At 48.4% G+C, this 22,795-nt stretch overlaps 1 protein-coding gene across 1 annotated transcript; it reads left to right on the forward strand.

Moving 5' to 3' along the window:
* The first annotated feature begins 428 nt into the window (after positions 1–428).
* Positions 429–21,665, forward strand: TH (tyrosine hydroxylase). The gene is made up of 13 exons (XM_054390469.1): positions 429–518; positions 4,685–4,906; positions 8,949–9,123; positions 9,911–9,999; positions 10,214–10,281; positions 12,729–12,779; positions 14,595–14,740; positions 15,361–15,496; positions 15,612–15,681; positions 16,246–16,302; positions 16,902–16,997; positions 17,137–17,270; positions 21,506–21,665. The coding sequence occupies exons 1-13, from the start codon at positions 429–431 to the stop codon at positions 21,663–21,665; spliced, it is 1,494 nt and encodes a 497-aa protein (XP_054246444.1).
* The last annotated feature ends 1,130 nt before the right edge of the window (positions 21,666–22,795 follow it).

Raw genomic sequence — 22,795 nt, forward strand, 5'->3', positions numbered from 1 at the left:
TCCTTCTTTTTATTTCATCTGTTTACTGATCAAAATCCTTTCATGAAACTCCCAAACTGGGAAAGCAAATGTGTTGGACTGAAACAAGCTACGAGAATAAACTCCAACAAGAAGAAGGGGGGGCGGGGGGAGGTGTGGAATCCCACAGCAGAAATCTTTTGGGTTCAGGCAAACAGGTGGGGGGAGTGTCTGGTCTGGGAAGGCAGGGTGTCTGCAATCTTTGTGGCGATTAGATTTAATGGGACACAAACGTTTCTCTCCTCCAAGTCCCCTCCTCCTCTCAGCCTGAGGGGGAGAAAGGAGGGAGGTGGTGATGGAGAGGTGGTGGGGGGAGAGAGAAGATTTGAAAGATTTGACGTCAGCCCTGCCCTATAAAAAGCTGGCAAGGAGCTGGAAAGCAGAGAGCAGAGCCTTGTGGAAGAGCAAAGATGCCAACCCCGAACATCTCCACCTCTGCAGCCAAAGGCTTCCGCAGGGCGGTGTCGGAGCTGGACTCCAAGCAAGCTGAGGCCATCATGGTAAGACAACCCTACCCCAATTCTTTCCCTTCCCCTCTGAAAACTGCAGCCTCTCCTGTAGCTGCAGAGGCAGGCAGGGATAGATGGGACCAACAATGCCTTTGCGGGAGTTCCCCACATGGGCACTGCTGGGCTGCTGGCTGGCAAAGGCAAATGACCTGAACAGTTCTCTCTACATACTGGTACATGTGAAATGCAAACATTTAGAGGGGTAAACCCTTGAACTAATGCAACCTCCACCCTCCCCAACCAAAATCAAGGTGAATAACCCACAGACCTAAGGCAGGAGTAACAAGGAATCCCTAGAGTGAAAGGTGATTTGAAAATCTTAATGCTCTCCTGGACTCAAGGCAATAACCTGCAGAGATTTCAGCTGTTCCAGCATGGTGAAAAAGTGTGGCTGTTATCTCAGGCAACACATGAGGCACAGGCAAATTAATCAGTTGATTCCCTGCTGCTGCAGCCACAGTTTCAATCTCACCCAGCATATCCTTCCCCGTTTCTGTTCCCAGCCCTCTTCGATGTGGTCTCAGCCCTGGGTTTAGGCTGAGAAATGCTTCTGCACACAGATCTGTGTGTGTCAGGGAACAGAGAGGAAAACTTCCTGCTGAGCTGCCAAATGCCTTTAAAAAGCCAAGTCTGGGCAACCTGTTGGACTGGCTGTAGGGTATTTCACTTCCTAACCCAAAATGCCAGGGCAGGCAGAAGGAGCCTGCAGACTCCTGGCACGGGACAGCCCTGTGGGTCAGAAATGTGACCAGGCTGTAGGTGACACTGGAGGAGCCAGGGCAGCTGGTGACAGTGGGTGCATTGAGAGGCCACCCTGCTTGGGGTGCTCAGCAGGAGGAAAGCTGGGAATTGTGCTGAGTTAGGGAGCAAATGCATTTGGCAGGCATCTGCAGGGTGATTCCAGCAGGTCAATTATGGAGCTTCCCCTTTCCTTCCCCTGCACCCACTGCCTTTTTCAACCCCCTCTCCTTTGGATGCTGTGTGATGCTCTGACTCAGTAAAAGCAGCCAGCACATAGGCAGGGAGAGGTGTCTTGGAGAGTGGAATGTGTTTGTTAGGAAACAAGGAGGTTAGTTTGCTCTCTAATAAATGAAGGAATCAAGGAATCTTTCTCTCACACACAACCATTTTCACTCTGGCAAAATAATGAACACTTAAGTGGTTCTTGAAAACCTGGTATTTTCCAGGCTGCTCCTCAAATCAGTATTTGAACTGTCTGAAGAAGAGGAGTGTTTGGTTATTGCACACTCTGAGGTGCTGCTTTGTGTTTGGTGGGAAATGAGCCTCTGAGCAAAAAGGCTCACTGTGTGTGCTGGCCAGGAGCTTGGGCAACCTGCTTGGGGTTGGAGGCTTCTGCAGCCTGGGGCAGAAATAAAACCTCAGCTCATCTTTGCATCCCTTCTTTGGATGGAAGTTCTCAGAAAAAAAAGGATGGATAAAACAAAATCTCACCTAGCACAGGAGACCTCCACAACCCTGCCATGTATTTTATTGGCTTCTACCAGGCAAGAGGCATGACTCTGCATTTGTATGGTGTCAGTGTGGCCAGGGAGGATCAGCCACCCAGCCCCTACTCATCACCTCTGGCAGGTCTGAGGTGGTCCAACACCTTGCTGCAGGGGAAAAATGTGCAAAATGGGGTGGGCAAAGGCTTTTACAGCCCAGAACACATCTACAATCACAAGTATTTCACGTGGCAGCTGAGCCAGCCAAACATCCAGCTCACGCTGTGCGAAAATCTTCTCTTACCTGTTTACCTTTTCTGCTGTTAACCATTTTTATGAGACAGGCCAGGAATGTAGCTGGTGACAGAGCACACAAGCAGAGCTGGGCAGGAGACAGCAGCTGGAGGCAAGACAGGCAGGGATGCAGGGGTGGGACCTTACTGTCCCCAGGCTGCAGAGAGGGAGATAGGCTTTACAAACATTCTTGCTTGCTGCAAATAATGAGCTAGGAGGAAAAAGGCAAAGCACTTTAACTCAGAACACAGGATTTTTAATGGCACTCTGGGTTAAAACTAATTCAAAGGAGGAAAAATGAATTAATCCTTCCTAGGAGGTGCAAGCTAGCCCTTTCTAAGAAGTCAATGAATGTATGAGGCCCCAGGTAGGCAAATAAATACTTTGCAAAATCAAATTAAAGCTCTCACTGTAGATAGATCTGAACCCAATGGTGCCTTCCAGGATCCTTTGATAGGGACCAAACTCCTCCATTCCTGCCTGCCAGGGTCCACCCAATCCCAGCACACAGGTCTGAGTGGTCAAGGATGCCTGTCCTGGTGTGGCTCTCCACTCACCCAATTCTCACTATTTGAACTCCTGCCAGCCAGACCTTAACCTGATTTAAAGCCCCAACATGGGGGTCTAACTTCCTTCCTCTCTTCCACTCTACCCCAGAAGTAAAGTCATAGATTCCTAGGATGGTTTGAGGGGAAGGAACCTTAAAGATCATCTAATTCCTAGCATGCCATGGTCAGGGACACCTTCTACTAGAATTAGGTTGCTCAGACCCTCATTCATCCTGGCCTTGAGCACCAAGAGGGAGGGGACATCCTGCACCTTGGGGCACAGTGTGATAAAACATTTTTAGCCAACACACTGCCTGGCTTGGGACTGCTGCAGAGCCTGGTTGCTGTGGCTGGCACCAGGCTGTTTGCTCTGCTTATTGCAGGTGCTTTAAAGCAAACATGGGCTCAGCTTTAAACACAGCAGTGATATAAAACACACTGAAAGGCAGACACATGCTCACAAGGCTTGAAATTTATGGCTGAGGGTATTTATTAGCTGTCTTCTCTCTTTGGGCATGAAAACCCCTGATGTAGGCAAGCAGCAGTGAGGGCTTACTTCTTAGAAGGGGTTTTCAAAAAGGAATAAAGGGGTTGAGGATGAGCAAATGTCATTTCAGAGGGGTGTTTTGATTAAAAAAATGGTCTGGAAGAAGTTTTTCACCATGAGAGTGGTGAGGCACTGGCACAGGTTGCCCAGGCTGCATTTCAAATGTCACTTTTACACTGCTACAGCATCCTTGAGGATTTTCCTAGGAAATACTAGGTGGGCTTTGAAAAATCAAAGAGCAAATGGATTTGGTAGCTGAGCAGGCTGCCAAACATTCCTCAGGTTTTCACACAAGGTAGGGAAGGTGCTGTTTGTTTAACATCTGTGTCCTTTCCAGATATTTTTGATGAAATCAAAAGGGAGAACTGCAGCCAGTCCCACTCTACATGCAGGGACTGGATGGCTTTATGTGCTGCTCCTTCTACAGTGCTGCTCCAGGTTTCTTTTAGCAAGTTCTGAGGGTCTGGGTATTGAACACTGAAAATTTGAACCAGCCAAGCTGCCTCTAAATGGAAAACTGATCATAAAAAGACCCACACCAAATAGATGGCTATTTGAGCTGTTTGTGATGGTCTTGAAGGTCCTCTCCACCTCAACCCATTCTATGAATCTATGAAAAGAAACAGCAGTGACTGAAGTTAATTGGTAGCTCACTATGAATCTGAGTGACTTAACATGATCCCAGGCATGCAGTTACAGCATTTTAGGTGCAGTTCCAAGGAACAGGAATCTGCAGGAGCTTGTTGGGACTGAGTACATTTCCAGCTCAGTGGGAGGAGTTTGTTCCCTGGGCTGTAAGGATGTGGTTCCAGTTACACTTCAGTGGGTGAGCATCCACTTCATGTCAGAAGAAAATATAGTGTGGGATCCTGGGAATGGTTTAGCTAAGGTGCTCTACTCACACACCTGCAGACAGTCCATGTCTTCTGGCCAGGCTGCAGCTCTGGGTTTCAGCTGTCCCTCAGAGCCTATATTTTCTCAGACTACTTCATATTTATCCAACACCTCTTCACTTGAGTTCATCAGATGCCTGAAATCTGCATAAGATTGGGGTTGGGTTTTGTTTTTTGAAGGATATTGAAAACTCTTGGTGGGAGAGGTGAGGGTAGAAGCCCACTCTCCAGGATCTTTTACACAGATTTTTTTTTCCCTAAAGCTCCACATTTCCTAAAGTTCAGTGCTAAAGCTCCAGCCCTCTTGAGGAGATGATCCACTACAAACCCAGGCACGTCAGTGCAACCTTCCCCTCCTTCCTGTGCTGAGACACACTGGCCATACCTCATGCAGCTACCTACCTATTATTTATTTCTGTTCTACCTTCAGTCTCCACGGTTCATCGGAAGACGTCAAAGCCTCATCGAAGATGCCAGGAAGGAAAGAGAAGCTGCTGCTGCTGCTGCTGCTGCTGCTGCAGCCACGGATGCTGCAGAGTCTACAGAGACCATTGTCTTTGAGGAGAAGGATGGGAGAGCCATGCTGAACCTCTTCTTCATGCTCAAGGGAACCAAGACTTCACCACTGTCCCGTGCACTTAAGGTATTTGAGGTGAGTACCTAACCTGTTGTATGGGACCCAGGGAACACACAGAATCACAGAGGCACAGAATTAACCAGGTTGGGAAAGACCTTCAAGATCATCAAGTCCAATCTATCACCCAACACCATCTAATCAACTGAACCATGGCACTAAGTGCCTCATCCAGTCTTATTTTAAACACTTCTAGGTTTTAAACACTTCTAGGCTCTGGCCAGCCTGATGTAGTGTGAGGTGTCCCTGCCCATGGCAAGGGGGTTGGAACTAGATGATCCTTGAGGTCCCTTCCAACTCTGACTGATTCTATGATTCATGGCTCTTCTGTGAGAAATATCACTTGAGTCTACTAAAGAAAACTCAGACCATGTCTGCCTGCTGCAAATGATCAGTTACTTGTCTGGTGTCCCCACAGTCATGGACTTACTTTCCATCACTAAGGATGAGCCTTACCTCAGTCTGGTAGTGCTGTTAAAATCTGGCCTTAGTTTTACTTAATTACTATCACATAGTTTCACACCTACAAGCCACACCCTTGTGGTTTGTAGTGTAGTCTGACAGCTTCATTCCACTGCTCAGCATTCCAATCTCATGGCCAGGCTGTGATCCCACTCTCAAAGCAAGATGTGTGCCCTGCATGGCTGCAGACCAAACCCACCTTACTTGTTGGTCAAGCTTTTGGCAGTCTGTAAATGGCATTGCCATGCTGGCCCTTGGGCAAAGAGTTACAGGAACAACTCCACCCTGGTATATTGATTTCAAAATGACCTCCCTCCTTCAGGGATGAATTTGATTCATGTGTTAAAGGTTCTGTTGGTTGCCTGCAGAGATGTGCCCTGTATATAGCTGTCATACAAGGGAAAACTGGTAACTAATTGAGCTTTCCCCCCCTAGCTAACAATATAATTTTGCATTATCTAGGATCTCAGTACCATGAATGGAAGGACAGAGATAAGTGCTGCCTGTTTAAAGAGTGATTAAAACATGACCATCTGCATTTATGTAGGACATTTTCATCCAGAATTCAAAATTTCAGTCAGGATTCAAAAGTGGCGTTCTGAGATATATTTTATCTACAGTAGTTTAATTTCATTGACTTCAGCAGTGAGAGGAGAGGACAATTTGTTCCTGTTAATCAGTGATGTGAGTTGTAAGGGGCCTCTGGATGTCTCCAGTCCAGCCTCCTGCTCAGAGCAGGTCCAGTCACAGCAGGTCGCTCGAGGCTGTGCTTGTTGCTTTTTGAATATCACCAAGGTAGAGATGCCACAGTCTCCCTGGAACCCTTGAGCAATGTTTGGCTGCCTTCATGGCCAAAGGCTTTTTTCTTCTTAATGTCCTTGCTTCCAGCTTGTGCCCATTGCCTCTTGTGTGCATTTCTCAGCTGAGCCTGGCTTGGTCTTCTTTACACCCTCCCACTAGGTAGTCAGTGAACCAATGTCCCTGGTCCCATTGCTTAAGGCTGAACAAATCCTGTTCTCTCACTCCTTCACATAAATCTTGGCAGCTTTCCACAAGGCCTGCAACAGCACATCAATGCCTTTCTTCCACAGGACACGGCACTCCAGATGAAGTCTCCCTTATCCCAGATAGGGAGGAGGAATCACTTCCTTTGTCCTGTTGCCTACAGGCTTGCTTCTGCAGTTCTCTGATAATTTTAGGACAGATGTTTAAGACCTTCAGCAATGACAAACCATCTTGCATCTCCTCTAACAGGACTGTGGCAAGAAAAGTTATTTTCTGGGCCATATATGGTTGTTGTCTCAAGACTGAAAGAATCTCTCAGACAGGCTCCTCAGATGAAAGCTTCGGTGTTGCCATGGCTGGGGTCTCCTTCCTAAAAGTGCACAGCTGCCAGATCAGGCATGGAAAATCCATCAGTGTAACATTCCAAATGTGTAGCAGGTATGAAACATGGAAGTGCAGGCTCTTGTGCTTGGTAGATTTTAAGTTGCACTACATTTAAAGTCAATAAACTTCTAAAACACCAAGGAAGAAGTGGGAGCAGTTTATGTTCAAATATTATTTGGTTGTTTTTTTTTTTCCCCTGGAGCAATTTACTTGCTGCATCAAGAGCTGTCCTAGTAAAAGAAAAAAAAAAAAAAGAAAAGAAAAGCTCTTTGAGCTTGTCACAGAGAGAGCTTTAAATATAATAAAAAGACAAGCATGTCAAGGCACACCAGAGGAAGATTCATTTCCCAGATCCCTCTGGCAATGCAGGTACAAGATATGAAAGCAGATGGGCATAATGACATTTGCCTCATCATGAACTAGGCTGCAGGGAAGCTGGTTTCACTCTTCTGTATGTGTTACATGCAGCCAAAGCATAGGTAATGCAATCAGGGCTGTCAGCTTAATGCAAAGGTATTGATTGCTGAGGGGACAATGTAATAGTGAGGTTGGTAGGTACATTAAAAAACCCCACAGCCCTAAATTGAATTTACCTGTGCCATTGTGTCTGTTCCTTCTCATCTTTCTGCCTCTGATTAACAAAAGAAGTCATGTCCCTCCCTCTACCAAAGGTCCTGAAGAGACTTCGGAAAGATTGGGTCGTTGCCCAAGGACTTGGGCTTGTACTGACAGTTAAAGAATCATAGAACCATAGAACAGTTTGAGTTGGAAGGGATCATAAAGATCATCTAGTTCCAACCCTCCTGCTGTGGACAGGGACATCTTCCACAACAATCTCATCCAGCCTGGCCTTCAACACTGCCAGGGAGAAGGCATCCACAACTTCTCTGGGCAACCTGTTCCAGTGCCTCACCACCCTCACAATGAAGAATTTCTTCCTTATTCTAATCTAAATTTACCCTCTTTCACTCTGAAACCGTTACTCTGGCCTATCACTACACTGCCCTCCTTATTTTTCTTACTGGTCCCTTTAAGCACTGAGAAGCCACCAGAAGGTCCCCCGTGGAGCCTTCTCTTCTCCAGGTTGAACAAGCCCAACTGTCTCTGACTGGCCTCACAGCAGAGGGCTTTCCACCCTCCCAGCATTGCTGTGGTCTCCGCTGGCCCCACTCCAACAGGTCCCTGTCTGTGCTGTGCTGAGGGCTCCAGAGCTGGCCCCAGCACTGCAGGTGGGGTCCGAGCAGAGGGGCAGATAGCAATCCTAGATAGTGCCAGTTCTGCTAGTGATCCTAGATGGTGCCAGTTCTGCCAGTGATCCTAGGTGGTGCCAGTTCTGCTAGTGATCCTAGATGATGCCAGTTCTGCTAGTGATCCTAGATGGTGCCAGTTCTGCCAGTGATCCTAGATGGTGCCAGTTCTGCCAGTGATCCTAGGTGGTGCCAGTTCTGCTAGTGATCCTAGATGGTGCCAGTTCTGCTAGTGATCCTAGATGGTGCCAGTTCTGCCAGTGATCCTAGATGGTGCCAGTTCTGCTAGTGATCCTAGATGATGCCAGTTCTGCTAGTGATCCTAGATGGTGCCAGTTCTGCTAGTGATCCTAGATGGTGCCAGTTCTGCTAGTGATCCTAGATGGTGCCAGTTCTGCTAGTGAATGCAGATGATGTCACTTGATGATGATGAGCCCCAAACTGATGTCACAGCCACTGAGAGCAGCTCAGCCCCGTAGGGCAGCACCAGGGACAGCGCCGTGCCCCAGTGCCTGCCCCTCCTACGTCATGCCCAACCCCTTCCAGCCCAACCAGCACAAAACCAGCCCTAAGTGGGACATCAAAGGAAAAGGACTCATAGCAGGTGTCATTTTCCCACAGCAATTTCCTCTCTTGCTATGATCTTCTTTAGCACTGTGGAAGGCTTCTGCTGACAGTTGTTGACCAGCCCCACTGGTTGTCCCAAAGGAAAATCTGTGGAACTGATGGATAAGTGTGTTTTTCCTAGTGGGGGGGGAGGGGAGGAAGAAATAGTATCTAAAAAACCCACCAGCACCACCACAACAAAAAACAACCAACCAACAACAACAAAAACCCCAAAACAAACCCAACAAATTAAGAGGGAATCCCTCTCCAATGGATCCATTTGGGCCTCTTTGGGAAGTCCCAGATGTTTCTAGTGTTGTTTAATGGTTTTTGTTCTCCTTTTCCATGCCCCAAAGACATTTGAAGCTAAAATCCACCACCTGGAGACCAGGCTTAGCCGAAAGCCCCGTGAAGGGACTGCTGAACTGGAGTACTTTGTGCGCTGTGAAGTCCACAGCTCTGATCTCAATACTTTCATTAGCTCCATCAAGAGGGTAGCAGAAGACGTCAGGACCACTAAGGAAGACAAATGTAAGCAACTTACAAACTGTTTCGCTTTGGGAGGGAGGCTGAGCTGTTTGAACACTTTGTTATTCCCAGAAAAAAGGGCTTCTAAGTGCTGAGTTCGAGCAAAACAGAAAAGACTGCCCCTGGGACACCTGAATCCTGAAAGCCACTTCCCTCCTTGTCTATTTCTCAGCAGGCTGCAGAGTCTGTAGCCAATTCTTCTGGTGCTGAATGGAAAAGACAGAAATAGGAGATGAAATGTCATGCTTTGTTCACACCTCTCCTACAAAGTTCTCCAGCCTTACTCCAGTGTTTTGGATTATAAAGTCCTTTCCTAACTATGTGCCTGGAATTCTGTGCAGCTTCACTCACTAAACTACAAGGCACTCCCCATGCCATTTTGCTCTGAAGGCAGAGTGAATCTTACTGTGAAATATCCCTAGAGATCTGCAGCAATCACTCTGCAGCCAGTTGAAAACTCTGGGTCTTCTTTTAATGTGAAGTCCAGAATCACGAACCTTGAACAAAAGCCAATTTTCATCTTCTCCTTGACTTTTATCACAAAATACTCTGCTGAGAGGTGGGTAGGGACGTCACGGGATGCTGACCATGGAATTAGAGCTGAGTCTAGGACAAGAGAGTGTGGGACTGCTGCCCAGGAGGCACAGATGTGTCTTGTGCTGTTTGTTGTATGTATCTCCTGTAATCTCACAACCCCATCTTAGCCAAAGATGCTCTTCGCTTCCACAGCTCCTCCCCAGCAGGGAATGTTCCATCTTCACTCCCACAGTGACTTTCTCTCTCCTCACAGTTCACTGGTTTCCTAGAAAAATCTGTGAGCTGGACAAGTGCCACCACTTGGTCACCAAGTTTGACCCCGACTTAGATCTGGATCACCCGGTGAGTTGGTCTGGGTGGGCATGTCCTTGTGCTGCAGCCCTGATCCTTCCCTCAGAAGGAAGGAGGTGCAGTACACCTCAGTGCAGCTGGGCAGGGAGCTGTGATGCAATGACCACCATGAGAGAAGTTTCTCTAGGCAGTGATGGACTTTGTTGGGTAAGAAATTGTAGCAGCTGGTTAAAAATCCTATCTCTGCTGCTTTTTGTCACCACAGGGCTACTCTGACCAAGTGTATCGCCAGAGGAGGAAATCGATAGCAGAAATTGCTTTTCACTATAAGCAGTAAGTCTCTTTCCTGACATCCTTGCCACACTGATGCAAGCTGATGGAAAGTCACTGTGCCACCTGCATGAGACTTCTTTTCATAGAATCATAGAATAGAAGCTCATCCAGTCTGACCTTCCCACAGTCAGCAGGGACATCCCCAAACTGGATCAGGCTGCCGAGGGCCTTGTTGAGCCTCACCTTGAATATTTCCAGGGAAAGAGTCTCAGCCATCTAACCATCTCCCTGGGGAACCTGTTCCAGTGTTCCACCACCCTCATAGTGAAGAACTTCTTCCTGATATCCAATCTAAATCTGCCCTTCTCCAGTTTGAACTCATTGCCCCTCACCCTGTCACTGCAGACCTTTGCAAACAGTCTCTCCCCATCCTTCCTCTAGCCCTCCTCAGGTACTGGCAGGCTGCTATTAGGTGTCCCTGGAGCCTTCTCTTCTCCAGGCTGAACACTCCCAGCTCTGTCAGCCTGTCCTTGTAGCAGAGGTGCCCCAAGCCCCTGATCGTTCTTGTGGCCCTCCTCTGGACCTTCTCCATCAGGTCCATGTCCTTCCTATATTGAGGGCTCCAGAGCTGCACACAGCACTCCAGGTAAGGTCTCACCTCTCTGGCTCTGCTGGCAATGCTGCTTTGAATGCAGCCCAGGATGTGATTGGCCTTCTGGGCTGCAAGCTCACACTGCCTGCTCATGTCCAGCTTCTTGTCCATCATCACCCCCAAATCCTTTTTCCACAGAGCTGCTTTCCAACACCTCATCCCCCAGTCTGTATTGAGAGTGAGGATTGTGATTTTATACTTTGTCTCCCCATTCAGCCTGTTTTGTGTCCCTCTTCACTCTCTGTATTCCAGCCTCTTCTTAATTAAAGACTGTCTGTGGTCATGAATATGAATTGATAAAGCCAGAAGAAACCCTTCTGCATGACAAAACCCGTGCAGAATTCCATCAGGCTGTTGAATTTCATTCTGAAATGTGGCATCTCTTTTAGAATGATATTTCCTTTCAACTTAAGTGTCTTCCAACTACTTGAAAAAGCTGCCCAGAAAATCTATTCCAATGATTCATTATCCTGGCTGTAAGGAAAAAAAAAATAAAAATAGAGTGGAGTTTAGTTTTAAAGTGAACTTTGGTAGCTTTAGCTTTCACCTACTGGATCATACTTACCTTTCATCTGCTAGATTGAATTCTGCTATCAGATTTTTTATGTTTCTTTTGGCTATGAGGGTATTTCTAGATTAAAAGGTTCACCTCTTTACTCTCTCTGGTAAATTAAATAGATTCCAGTAATGGTCTTATCATTGTCTTATAGAGATTTAAGATTATCTCTTGTACTCCTACTTAATATTTCTTTTCTGAAGCGTGCAGTGATAGCTCTCAGCCCTTTCACTACAACATCAGACAGAGCTCTAATATTCAGCTGGGGTTGTAATATAATCCCTAGATCCTATTCAGGAAAACTCTAGCCTGTCTCTCTCTGAGCAGGACTTGAAATGTGGATTTCAGCTGTGGCTAGGGAAATTGTATGGGTCACCTTCTCAAGCTACCCCTGCAACTGGTGTGATCCCAGCACGGCTTTCTGCTCTGTTAGGTTCCATCTTCTGTGCAGATTTGAAGCCCAGAATATAGACATTGCTGTTTCATCCTAACACTGAGTGCACAGAAAGTCACTGTGCCAGCAAGAGAGTCATGAGGGACATGGGAAGAAGCACTGTCCTGAGCTGCTGCCCCCATTTGAGATGTCTTCTCTCACATCTCATCTGCAGGTTGGCTTTTATGAGCCACAGTGCAGCATCCCTCCAGGCTGTTAATGGAAAGGAGCTGTGCTTTATTGCTGTGATAAGTGAATATCTCATTTGTTCCACCACAGAACAGAAGGATTTGGGAAATACAATTGCCAATTATGATGCAGAAAAGACAAAAGTGTCAGTTTGCTTTAGCTCCTACTTATGTCAACGTTAAGGTTTTCTTTTCTTGCCATCCTTAATCTCACTGACAATCTTTTTCTGCAGTCCAAATGCATTTAGTTTTTCTTTATTGGCTGCTTCTATTTCCCAACAGCTGATTCATTCTTGGAGCCAGCAGCCCCCCTGAAGTTCAGGCACATTAAATTAATTTGTTTTCACACAAAGTTTCTTTTTTTTTTTTTTTTTCCAGTGAAAACCTTTTTTTCTCCTTTTTTTTTTTTTTGTCTGGAAAAAGTTATGCCTGCTAAGCTTTTGCTCATTTGCTTGTTCATTTATAACCTCTGGCTGAGGCAGTGCTTCTCCCTCTCTATGTATTTGTGGTGTCTGTACGAATGACCCAATACTGAGACTGGGTCCTACCACCCCTGTGCTTGGTTTAAAGGAGGTTGGGCACCAGCCTGCTGAGCTTCTCCAGAGTGCTTCCCTCTGCAAAGGGGAGAGGAGCCTGGCTTGTGCTCTGCTGCTGCCAGTAACTGTGTTTGCCTTGCAGTGGGGACCCAATCCCACGTGTGGAGTACACAGCGGAGGAGATTGCGACCTGGTGAGCCCTCCTTTAGTCTGTGCCCTTTTCTGCCTTCACTGCTAGAAGTTGGGAGTCAAAACCCAGGTGGTTAGGGTGTGTAACAGTGTGAGAGCTGAAATCCCTGTCCCACACCAACACCTTAGCAAGATGCTCTTCTTCTGTGCCACCCTGAGACTACTCCCCAGCCACTAGTGAATGCTCCAGAGAATTAGAGAGTGCTTTCTCCTCACCACACTTATGCCATTAAACACAGAAATCAAACTAAAACTGGAGGTGTGTGCCTTGTTATTAGGGGAAAACAGTTCCATTTGTGTAGCAAAGGCTCCCAGAGGGGGTTGGACATCTCCCATGTGTCTTCCTCTCACAGCACAGATCCGCTTTGCTTTCCACATCTTTGGCTCTGCTTTTCCTTCCACAACAGGCCACAGCTCTTCCATTTTAAAGCCAAGAGTTTTCTTCTGGAAAGCATCCCCCCTCCCCATTTCCCTTCCCAGTTTAACATCCAGGGTCACTGCTTTGTGCCCTGATTCTATGACCAGGCTAGCTCAGTCTGGAAGCAAATCAAAGCTGTATTTACAAGCAAAACTACACTCTATGAGGCAATGCAATGAATGTGTACAAATAGACACTGTTCACAACATTCACAAATATGGACAACCAACAGAAAAAGCACAACCAAAGCCCCCTTTGCTTCCCCCAAGGGGCCTCCCACCCCAGCCAGAAGGACTCCCCCCAGGCTCCCCTGGCAGAAGGCAGAGAGTCAAGCAGAGAAGCTGTTAGACTTAGTTTGTCAAGGTCAGTGTGTTATCTTCAGCCAGAAAAGAAGAAGCAGGCAGACAGAGGCCAAGCAAGCTGAGGCTGCCCAACTCCCCAACCTTGTTTTGAGCAGAGATTCTTAATCATTTTGCTCTCTCCAATGGAAGTGTTTAGAACAATCATTATTTTGCTTTCTTACACCCAAGAGTGATTTATTTACATTCTTGCACTTTCTCTGCTCAAACTTTGTGAAGAAAAATTAAAAAGACAGTCTTAAAGCCATCACAGGGTGTGACCTCTTGGAAACTGTCAGGAGTGTAAGCAACCTACTCAATAGCTTGTTACCAAAGCCACTGCATGGTGTTTGATGGTAGGGACTGCATTTGGCAGAGCAGGCTGCCTCCAAACCAGCGATGCTCCATCTGTTCCTCTCATGGGGCTGCACCAAGAGTAATTATACTCATGCTGCAGCCCCCAAGAGTTTCCTCTTAAGGAGTCTCCCCAGAAGGTGAGGTAGATAATTCAGACTCCTACTTCTCTAAGGGGTCCTGGTTTAGAAACAGCCTCCAATCAAAGGGCAGTTATAGAAGCATGAGGCCTGTGTTGAGCATCTGCATGGTACCTCACTGGCCTCACAGGAAAATGCTTCCTTTGAACATGAGTATTTGCAGGAGAGTTGCTGCAGGAGTGCCTCTGAAAACAAGGCCAGCTTATATGAGCTGACTACAGAGTCTCCTAAACGAGGTCATCTCCTGGTTATATTAACTGTCTTCATGGTGCAACTTCAGGAGCTAACTGGCAGGGAATATTTTCATTCCAGTTAACAGCTTTAATACAATCTTCTGACCTTCAAGGTCAGAAATAAGGTTGTGTAGATACAACTGCTGACTTTGCAGGCTCACTGGAACATGTGTCAATATGTTACATACTCCTAGCAAGGTGCACATAGACTTAGTGGTGGCAAAAGGAAATGAAAGGAAAAAGGACAAGAAGCTTAGAGGGATAGCATTGAGCCAGAAGACAGGAGAGGTCTAGACACATCAAGGCACTGAACTTCTGCCACCTCTTGTCTTGAAGGAAGGAGGTGTACAGCACTCTGAAGAGCCTCTACCCCACCCATGCCTGCAAGGAGTACCTCGAAGCTTTCAGTCTACTGGAGAAATTCTGTGGCTACAATGAGAACAACATCCCTCAGCTGGAGGAGGTCTCCCGCTTCCTGAAAGGTGGGTGCAAGCCTGGGGCACCCATTCCAGAGTCTGCCAGCCCTCCAGCATGGGGGTGGCAGCTACAGCTGGGAAACCTGAACCAAAAGGGAGGAGCACGTGAGCTGAGGTTTGGGAGAAGAGTTGGTAGAGCCTGGAGAGGACAGGGGGGACCTGAGGTGGTAGGGACTGCAGCTAAACACAATGGACTGCAACTGAAGGCCAAGTCTGCAGTCAGGTGATCCCAGTGAGCACCTAAAGAATAGATGTTGCCCCCTAATAAGAATGAAAAGTGTAGGCTTGGCACAGCAGAAACCTTTTGGTTCCCAGCACTGATGCCTTTGCTGTCCATCCTGAGAGCAAGGGGCAGCAGCACAGCTCATGGGCCATGCACACCACCAAGATGGTCTGCACTGTTTCAGAGAGGACTGCAACTGAAGGCCAAGCCTGCAGTCAGATGATCCCAGTGAGCACCTAAAAAATAGATGTTGCCCCCTAATAAGAACGAAAAGCTTAGGCTTGGCACAGCAGAAACCTTTTGGTTCCCAGCACTGATGCCTTTGCTGTCCTTCCTGGGAGCATGGGGCAGCAGCACAGCCCATGGGCCTTGCACCCCACCGAGGTGGTCTGCACTGTTTCAGAGAGGACTGGCTTCCAGCTGCGGCCGGTGGCTGGCCTGCTGTCGGCGAGGGACTTCCTGGCCAGCCTGGCCTTCCGCGTCTTCCAGTGCACGCAGTACATCCGCCACGCCTCCTCGCCCATGCACTCCCCCGAGCCGTGAGTATCCCCTGCCTGGGCACCCCTCCTACCCAGCAATGAACCTCCCTCCAGGATGGGCAAACTCTGCCTGCTGCTGACTGCATTTTCCTCTTTCCCCCCCGGGTGTTGGCAGGGATTGCTGTCACGAGCTGCTGGGGCACGTCCCCATGCTGGCCGACAAGACCTTTGCCCAGTTCTCTCAGGTAAGGTGGATGTCTATTAGTTCCCACGAGGTGGGAGCTCAAAGGGACCCCAGTCTCATCACCTAAGTGTTTCTTGTTCTAGGATTTATTTACATTGAACATAATGTCCAGCAGCACTAGACTGAGAACCCTCACACAGAGTGAAAAAAATCACTCTGCAGCAAAACATTTTTGTCATGGAATTGTAGAATGGTTTGGGTTAGAAGGGACTTTTAAAGCAGTCAGCCAACCCCTCTGCAGTCAGCAGGGACATCTGCAACTAGGGCAGGTTGCCCAAAAATCTGTCCCCAGCTTTCTTATCAGTCCCTTTAAGCACTGAAAGGCCACCAGAAGGTCTCCCTGGAGCCTTCTCTTCTTCAGGCTGAACAAGCCCAACTCTCTCAGCCTGGCCTCACAGCAGAGGGCTTCCAGTCCTTTATTCTGAGCACAATGAAGCCCCAGCAGATGCATGGTAGTTTGTTGTTTGAATGTTTGTTGTCCCAAGGCAATAAACTAGAGCAATCCACATGTAAAGCCCTCATATCCAATCTGTCCTGATGTTAGCCCCTTCCCTTCTCTTCCCAGGACATTGGGCTGGCATCTCTGGGAGCAACTGATGAAGAAATTGAGAAACTTGCCACAGTAAGTTTTCCTCCTTGCTGGATGGGGGCCTTGAACTCACCAGTAGCACTTCTGTGGTATTGAAGGGACTGGTCCAGCCTGGTTGCCCCAGATTTGCAGGCTCACAGCCCTCACCTGAGCTGCCCCAGCCCTACTCTTCCACAATGAGTATGCAGAGCAGGGATCAGTTAAACAGCAGCTCTTGCTTCCACATTAACCCAATTTTCTCAGGCACCAGAGTATCATCAAGCATCGTATTTCTAACAGCAGCACTGCTGGGACTCTTTGGGATGGGATTAAATGACATCTGCTTCCCTTGGCTTTCCCTTGCCAAGGTGACCTTGTCCTGATCCAAGGGCATCAAATGGCAGCTCCACATAGCAGCTGGGCACAGGAGGCCAGCCCAGGCACACCATTTCCTCCTGTCCTGGTGTGGCAGCAGCTTACCTTAGCACTTTGCTCTGGCAGCAGTGGGTGTAGGGTAAGGAGGTGGGACAAAGTGCCAGACATCAGTTCATTTAACCAACCCCAGAGCCCAGCCACAATGCAAGGGCTCAGAAGTGACAGGGAGATGAAGATGAGCCATGTCCCCTAAGCCTTTTTTCTTCTCCCTTTCACAGCTTTACTGGTTTACAGTGGAGTTTGGGCTCTGCAGGCAGAATGGAATAGTCAAAGCCTACGGAGCTGGGCTTCTGTCTTCCTATGGGGAGCTCATAGTAAGTCCCAGCATAACCTGCCCCTCTCCTCTACACCCTAGACAGCAAAATGACTTAACCCAACCTCTCCTCCACCTCTATCACGTGTGCTTTCTGATCCCCTCAGTTTCACACCAGCATTTTATTGCTGTGCCCACAGCACTCCTTGTCAGATGAACCAGAGGTGAGGGACTTCGACCCTGATGCTGCTGCTGTCCAGCCCTACCAGGACCAGAACTACCAGCCTGTATATTTTGTGTCTGAGAGCTTCAGTGATGCCAAAAATAAACTGAGGTAGGACTGGGCAGTGAGAGAGACCCAAATGAAAGGAAAAGAAGCTATAATATATTGGAGCAGGGCTTGACACCATATCTGCTTTCAGTTCAAGGGCTCAGAAGTACTCTGGAAACTGTTGTCAGGTCTTTTGAAGTCAAACAGTTCTCCAGTTCCTACAGGGTTCAGCTTCAGTCCCTTAGATTCACCCAAGAGCCTCCCAAAAATATGCTGGGCTCAAGGGCATGGGTCCAGCCCCTGGGTGGGATGGTGTGGGAGGCATTCTTGAAGACAGGACTGAAGAAGTGAGAAGGGGCAAATCTAGCCCATCTGTCTGGTTCTCATAGGGAGGAGTTACAGCCTACCTCCAGTTCCCAGGGGAGGCCAAGCAACACAGCAGAGGGCTGGTGGTCCACAAACCACCCACCAGAACCCCTCCTGCCTCCTTGCTGCTGAAGGGCCAAGTGATACAGGTCAGGTACCAGCTGTCCTTCAGGGGAGCATCTCTCCAGTGTGTCTTCCTCAAACGTGGGCTTCTGCATCATGTAGCAGTTTGCTCTGTGGGTGAAAGTTTCAGGAGAGGAGAGAGAAGTTGCTCCAAAAGGTGGCATTCTCTGAATGCAGGATGCAGGAAGATGTTTGTCTTTCTGAGCAGCTGCTGGGGAACTTACCTATTTGTCATTCAACCAGCAAAAAAAAACCCCAAACCCCAGGCATCATTTGTAGCTCATACATAAACAAAACATATTTGCTTGATGTGGATAGATTTAGCCAGGGGGGCGGGGGGGGGAAGAAGAAAATAAAAGAAAAAGAAAGCTTTTTTCCTCTTAGGCTGCTTAACATGGGTTAACAGGCCCCAGCCAGCAGCCCACCAGTGTAACTCTGCTTCCCCATGCAAACAGGATAGAGAGGGGCATCTCTAGCCATGGACATCTGGTCAAAAGAAATGGCCAAATCCAGAACTGCCCATTGGAGGAAAGCTCAGTCCTTTAACACCTGGCTGACAGAGGAACACTTTGCCTGTACCATTTTATCTTAGCTCAGGAAGGGGACAGGATGAGGTGAAGTGCTGCACAGTGCACATGAGTTTGCAGTTCCTGCAAGTGGAGGATTTCCTATAAACCATGGAGCAAGCACTGCTGGATTTCATCTGCTGCTTTTGTCACCCTCACTTGCACCCTTCATGCAGCCTGGGGTCCAGCTGCTCAACAGCAAGCACCTGGGGAGCCCATCCTCTCACACACACTGGGCTGCTTGGAGAAAAAAAGAAAAAAAAAAACCCCACCAAAAAACACCACCAAACTGTTGCCTAATGAGTCATTTCCTTGCATTTATGAAGGAAAAATACACCATATCCACAGCCAAGTGTAGGCTGGAGAGTCTTGACAGTGACAAGCACTGCAAATGCTCCTCTTTGTAGAGCTCAGAGACCACACAGATGTTCCTGAAGGAGATGAAAACATTCAAACATCTGTATCTTTTGCATTACTGGCAGATGCCTAATTATCAGCGTTCTTCTTCAGGAAAAGCCTCTTTTCCCAGAAAGAAAACTCCCCACCAGTTTTCTAGGCTGGACACAATGCCCTCAGTGCACTTTCAGGCTCTGGTGTTGCTACTTAAATGCTTCAAAAAGGTGTCAAGTGAATGCTCCCGTGTTGGAGGGCAAGTTTCTAACTATTAGCAGCTGTGTAATGAGTCATCCCTGTGGCTGATTGCACTGATAAGGGAAGGGAGCTGGGTCTTGCCTGGGGGAATTGAGGTGGGTTATGCTCTTTGGGAGGTGGGCAGGGGGAAGCGTGCAGAAACTTTTTGTTGTTGTTGTTTGCATTCAGTTTTGTTACCCTGCAAGTGTGGCACTTGGTTTGGTGATGGATGTGGCAATCCAGTTCTGGGCCCCTCGATTTAAGAAGGATATTGAGATCCTAGAATGTGTCCAGAGAAGGGCAACGAGGCTGGTGAGAGTCCTTGAACACAAACCCTACGAGGAGAGGCTGAAGGAGCTGGGATTGTTTAGCCTGGGGAAGAGGAGGCTCAGGGTGACCTCATTGCTGTCTACAACTACCTGAAGGGAGGTTGTAGCCAGGAGGGGTTTGGTCTCTTCTCCCAGACAGCCAGCACCAGAACAAGAGGACACAGTCTCAAGTTGTGCCAGGGGAGGTTTAGGCTCGAGGTGAGGAGAAAGTTCTTCCCAGAAAGAGTAATTGGCCATGGGATGTGCTGCCCAGGGAGGTGGTGGAGTCACCATCCCTGGAGGTGTTCAAGAGGGGATTGGATGTGGCACTTGGTGCCATGGTTTAGTAGTGATGAGGTCTTGGGTGACAGGTTGGACTTTGATGATCCTTGAGGTCTTTTCCAACCTTATTGATTCTGTGATTCTGTAATACTGGGTTAATGGCTGGATTTGATAATCCCAGAGGTGTCTTCCAATTTAAATGATTCTCTGAGTCTCTTACAGCTCCAGTCTGTGGCTTTGTCTGTGGTCCCTTGGCCTTATTTGTTTGTATTGGACCTTAGAAGAAACTGCTCCACCGAAAGGGCTCTCAAAGACTGGAACAGGTTCCCCAGAGAGGTGGCTGGAACCCCATCCCTGGAGGGGTTTTAAAAGACTCAGGTGTGGTGCTAAGGGATGTGGTTTAGCACCAACCTTGGCAGAGTTAGAGAAGGGTTGGACTCGATGATCCTAAAGGTCTTTTCCAACTGAAACGATTCTATCATTACACTTGAGTTCCCCAAACCCCGAGAATTCAGGTCTAGACCCTGGCATGCACCTCCAGCCAGAAAAGCATCTCTGCCTGAGAAAGGGAAGTTCTCCTTCCCCAGCCCTGTGCTAGAGCAGAGCCGCAGCAGCCACAAGAGGGTACCCTAAGCTCAGCAATTCAGGAGCGAAAGGGTGAAGCCTCAGGAGAGGACAGGCGCATGCCTGTTGCTAGTCCCGTTTCTCCCCTCGTCTTCCCAGGTTTTTCCAGCGTGAGATTGTAGCCACGAGTACCTCAATATGGATTCCCAGCTCCATATTTACACAATCACTAGGAAAAAACCCAAACCTGTACCTTGGCAAATGCATCAACAGGACAAGAGGAAGCAGCTGTAAGTTGCACCAGTTGCTTAGGTTTAAATATCAAGAAAAATGCCTTCCCCAAAAGGTTTGTCAAGCCCTGGAACAGGCTACCCAGGGTGGTGCTGGAGGGGGTTTAAAAGTGTTTAAATGTTGTGCTGAGGGATGTGGTTTAGTGGTGACTTGGCAGTGCTGGATTAACGGTTGGACTTGATGATCTTAAAGGTCTCTTCCAACCAGAACAATTCCACGATTCTAAGTGTGCAGACCTCAATGTTGGAAGTGAACATGGGCAACTTTGGGGAAACCTTATCCTTGGCTTTTTATGTCTTGCTTCCACTTGGCCATGTACTTCTCCATTAGGAAGGGAAGGGAGCAACAAAGACTTGCTCTTGAGAGGTATCAGATAAAGTCAGGCTCATCACTGAGGTCTAGACCACAGCTTGCTTGGGGTACAATAGTACAACTTTTCTCAAACTGCTGAATCTGGTGCTGCCATTCCTATCCTCTCACCCAGACCTGAGCCATTGGCTTTCAAATCTACCCATTAATACATCTTGTAGCTTGTTCCCCCCTTCCCCAAGCAGAGATTAGTCAAGAATCATAGAATCATAGAATCAACCAGGTTGGAAGAGACCTCCAAGATCATCCAGCCCAACCTATCACCCAGCCCTAAGCAATCAACTAGACCATGGCACTAAGTGCCTCATGCAGGCTTCTCTTGAACGTCTCCAGTGATGGTGACTCCACCACCTCCCTGGACAGCCCATTCCAATGGGCAATCACCCTTTCTGTGAAGAACTTCCTCCTAAGAATGTCCTAAGAAATGAATATCAGACAGGAATTAGGAATGCAGTAGTGTAATAGGATGGATTTTCCCTGCAATTAGCATCTTACTCTCCTTGGCATATTGGAGAAATGAAATTGAAGCAGAGGAGACCTAATGATGGCCATGGAAGTGACCATTTCAGCATGCCCTTGGGTTTGAGGTGAGCCCATGGGACCTCAGTCAAACCTGTGGTCTTGCGTGACGAACAGGCAGGCTCTCAACTCCTGCTGTAGCCCAGGACAGGTGGGGAATCAGAGCTTTTTGTGCCAGCCTAGAAACCCTGCCTAAAGGAGGCGGTGACTCATGAGCTGGGTGAAACGGTGAGGGGTCTGAGGGAGGCTCAGGACCCACCTCTGCACCCTTTCCTTGCAGGAGCTACGCAGCACACATCAAGAGGCCCTTCTCGGTGAAATACGAGCCCTACACCCACAGCATCGAGCTCCTGGACAGCCCTCAGACCATCTGCCGCTCCCTGGAGGGCGTAAGGGATGAGCTTCACTCGCTGCTTAACGCGCTCAACCTCATCAGCTAATAGCAGAACTGGGCTCTCCCCCTCCCCCCTCCCCTGGCAGCCCTGAGCCCACCCCCTCTGCCCTCTCCTGCTTCCCAGCTGACAGCTCCTACCTGTCCTCTCCAAACATTTGCACCTCTGCCTGTCACCTCCTGACCCCACCAGCTTTCCACTTCTGTATGCAGGGCCAGCTCAGAGGAGGGCAGAGGGATGGACCCAGGGCCTGCTGGCTTCTTGGGTAGCTTCTGAATTGACTGCTGGAAGAGGCTTAGCACAGACCAAAAGCATGGGCAAGCTGCAAAGCTGAGCTCTGACCTGCTTGCTAGGCTCCTGGGGGCAAGGAAGAAGGGAAAAGCTTCTTTACTATAAAAAAGAGGGAAAGTCTATTTTTTTGCAGTTTGAGAGAATAAATTGATCTGCTTTTTTAGCCCCCACCAAAGCAACTCCTACAGCAACTTCATGAGGACTCTCAGGCCCCACCACCTCCTTGCCTCTCACAGCCTTGCACACTTGGGAAATGCAGAGCTGTTCTAGAAGCTTTTCTACCTGAACCAACCCTCCTGAGGTTTGAAATTTCAGCTCCCAGCCTCCCCTCAGCTTGTTGCATTGGGGGGATGCTTTGGCACAACCCCTTGAGCTGCACCATCCCATGAGGCTGCAATAAATATCAGAGCTCCTGAACCTGCAACCTGACCTACAACTAGGAGCTGCCTATCTGGCAGCTGTGATCTACCTGCATCCTCCCCAGCACAAGCACCACAGAGCAAGCCCTGGCCACCCCAGACCAGAGCGTGGGCACCTTCAAGCCCTCTTTTAAAGTGTCCCACAGCAGGGAGTGCTCAGGAGCCCCTCTGCCATCCTTCACAGCAGACAGCACTCACAGCTATTGATATTCCTGCATGCTGGTGGCCCTGGGCAGCTTTGGTAGCCTCTTGGTATCCTGAGTTTACTGATTATTACAGACTGAGTGGTGCCACTGGTGTCCTGAGTTTGTTGGTTATTGCAGACTGAGTGGTGCCACTGGTGTCCTGAGTTTGTTGGTTATTGCAGACTGAGTGGGGCCACTGGTGTCCTGAGTTTGTTGGTTATTGCAGACTGAGTGGGGCCACTGGTGTCCTGAGTTTGCCAGTCCTTGGGAGGATTTCACATGC

The sequence above is a fragment of the Indicator indicator genome, chromosome 21, assembly GCF_027791375.1.
Source record: "Indicator indicator isolate 239-I01 chromosome 21, UM_Iind_1.1, whole genome shotgun sequence".
NCBI classification, from domain to species: Eukaryota; Metazoa; Chordata; class Aves; order Piciformes; family Indicatoridae; genus Indicator; species Indicator indicator.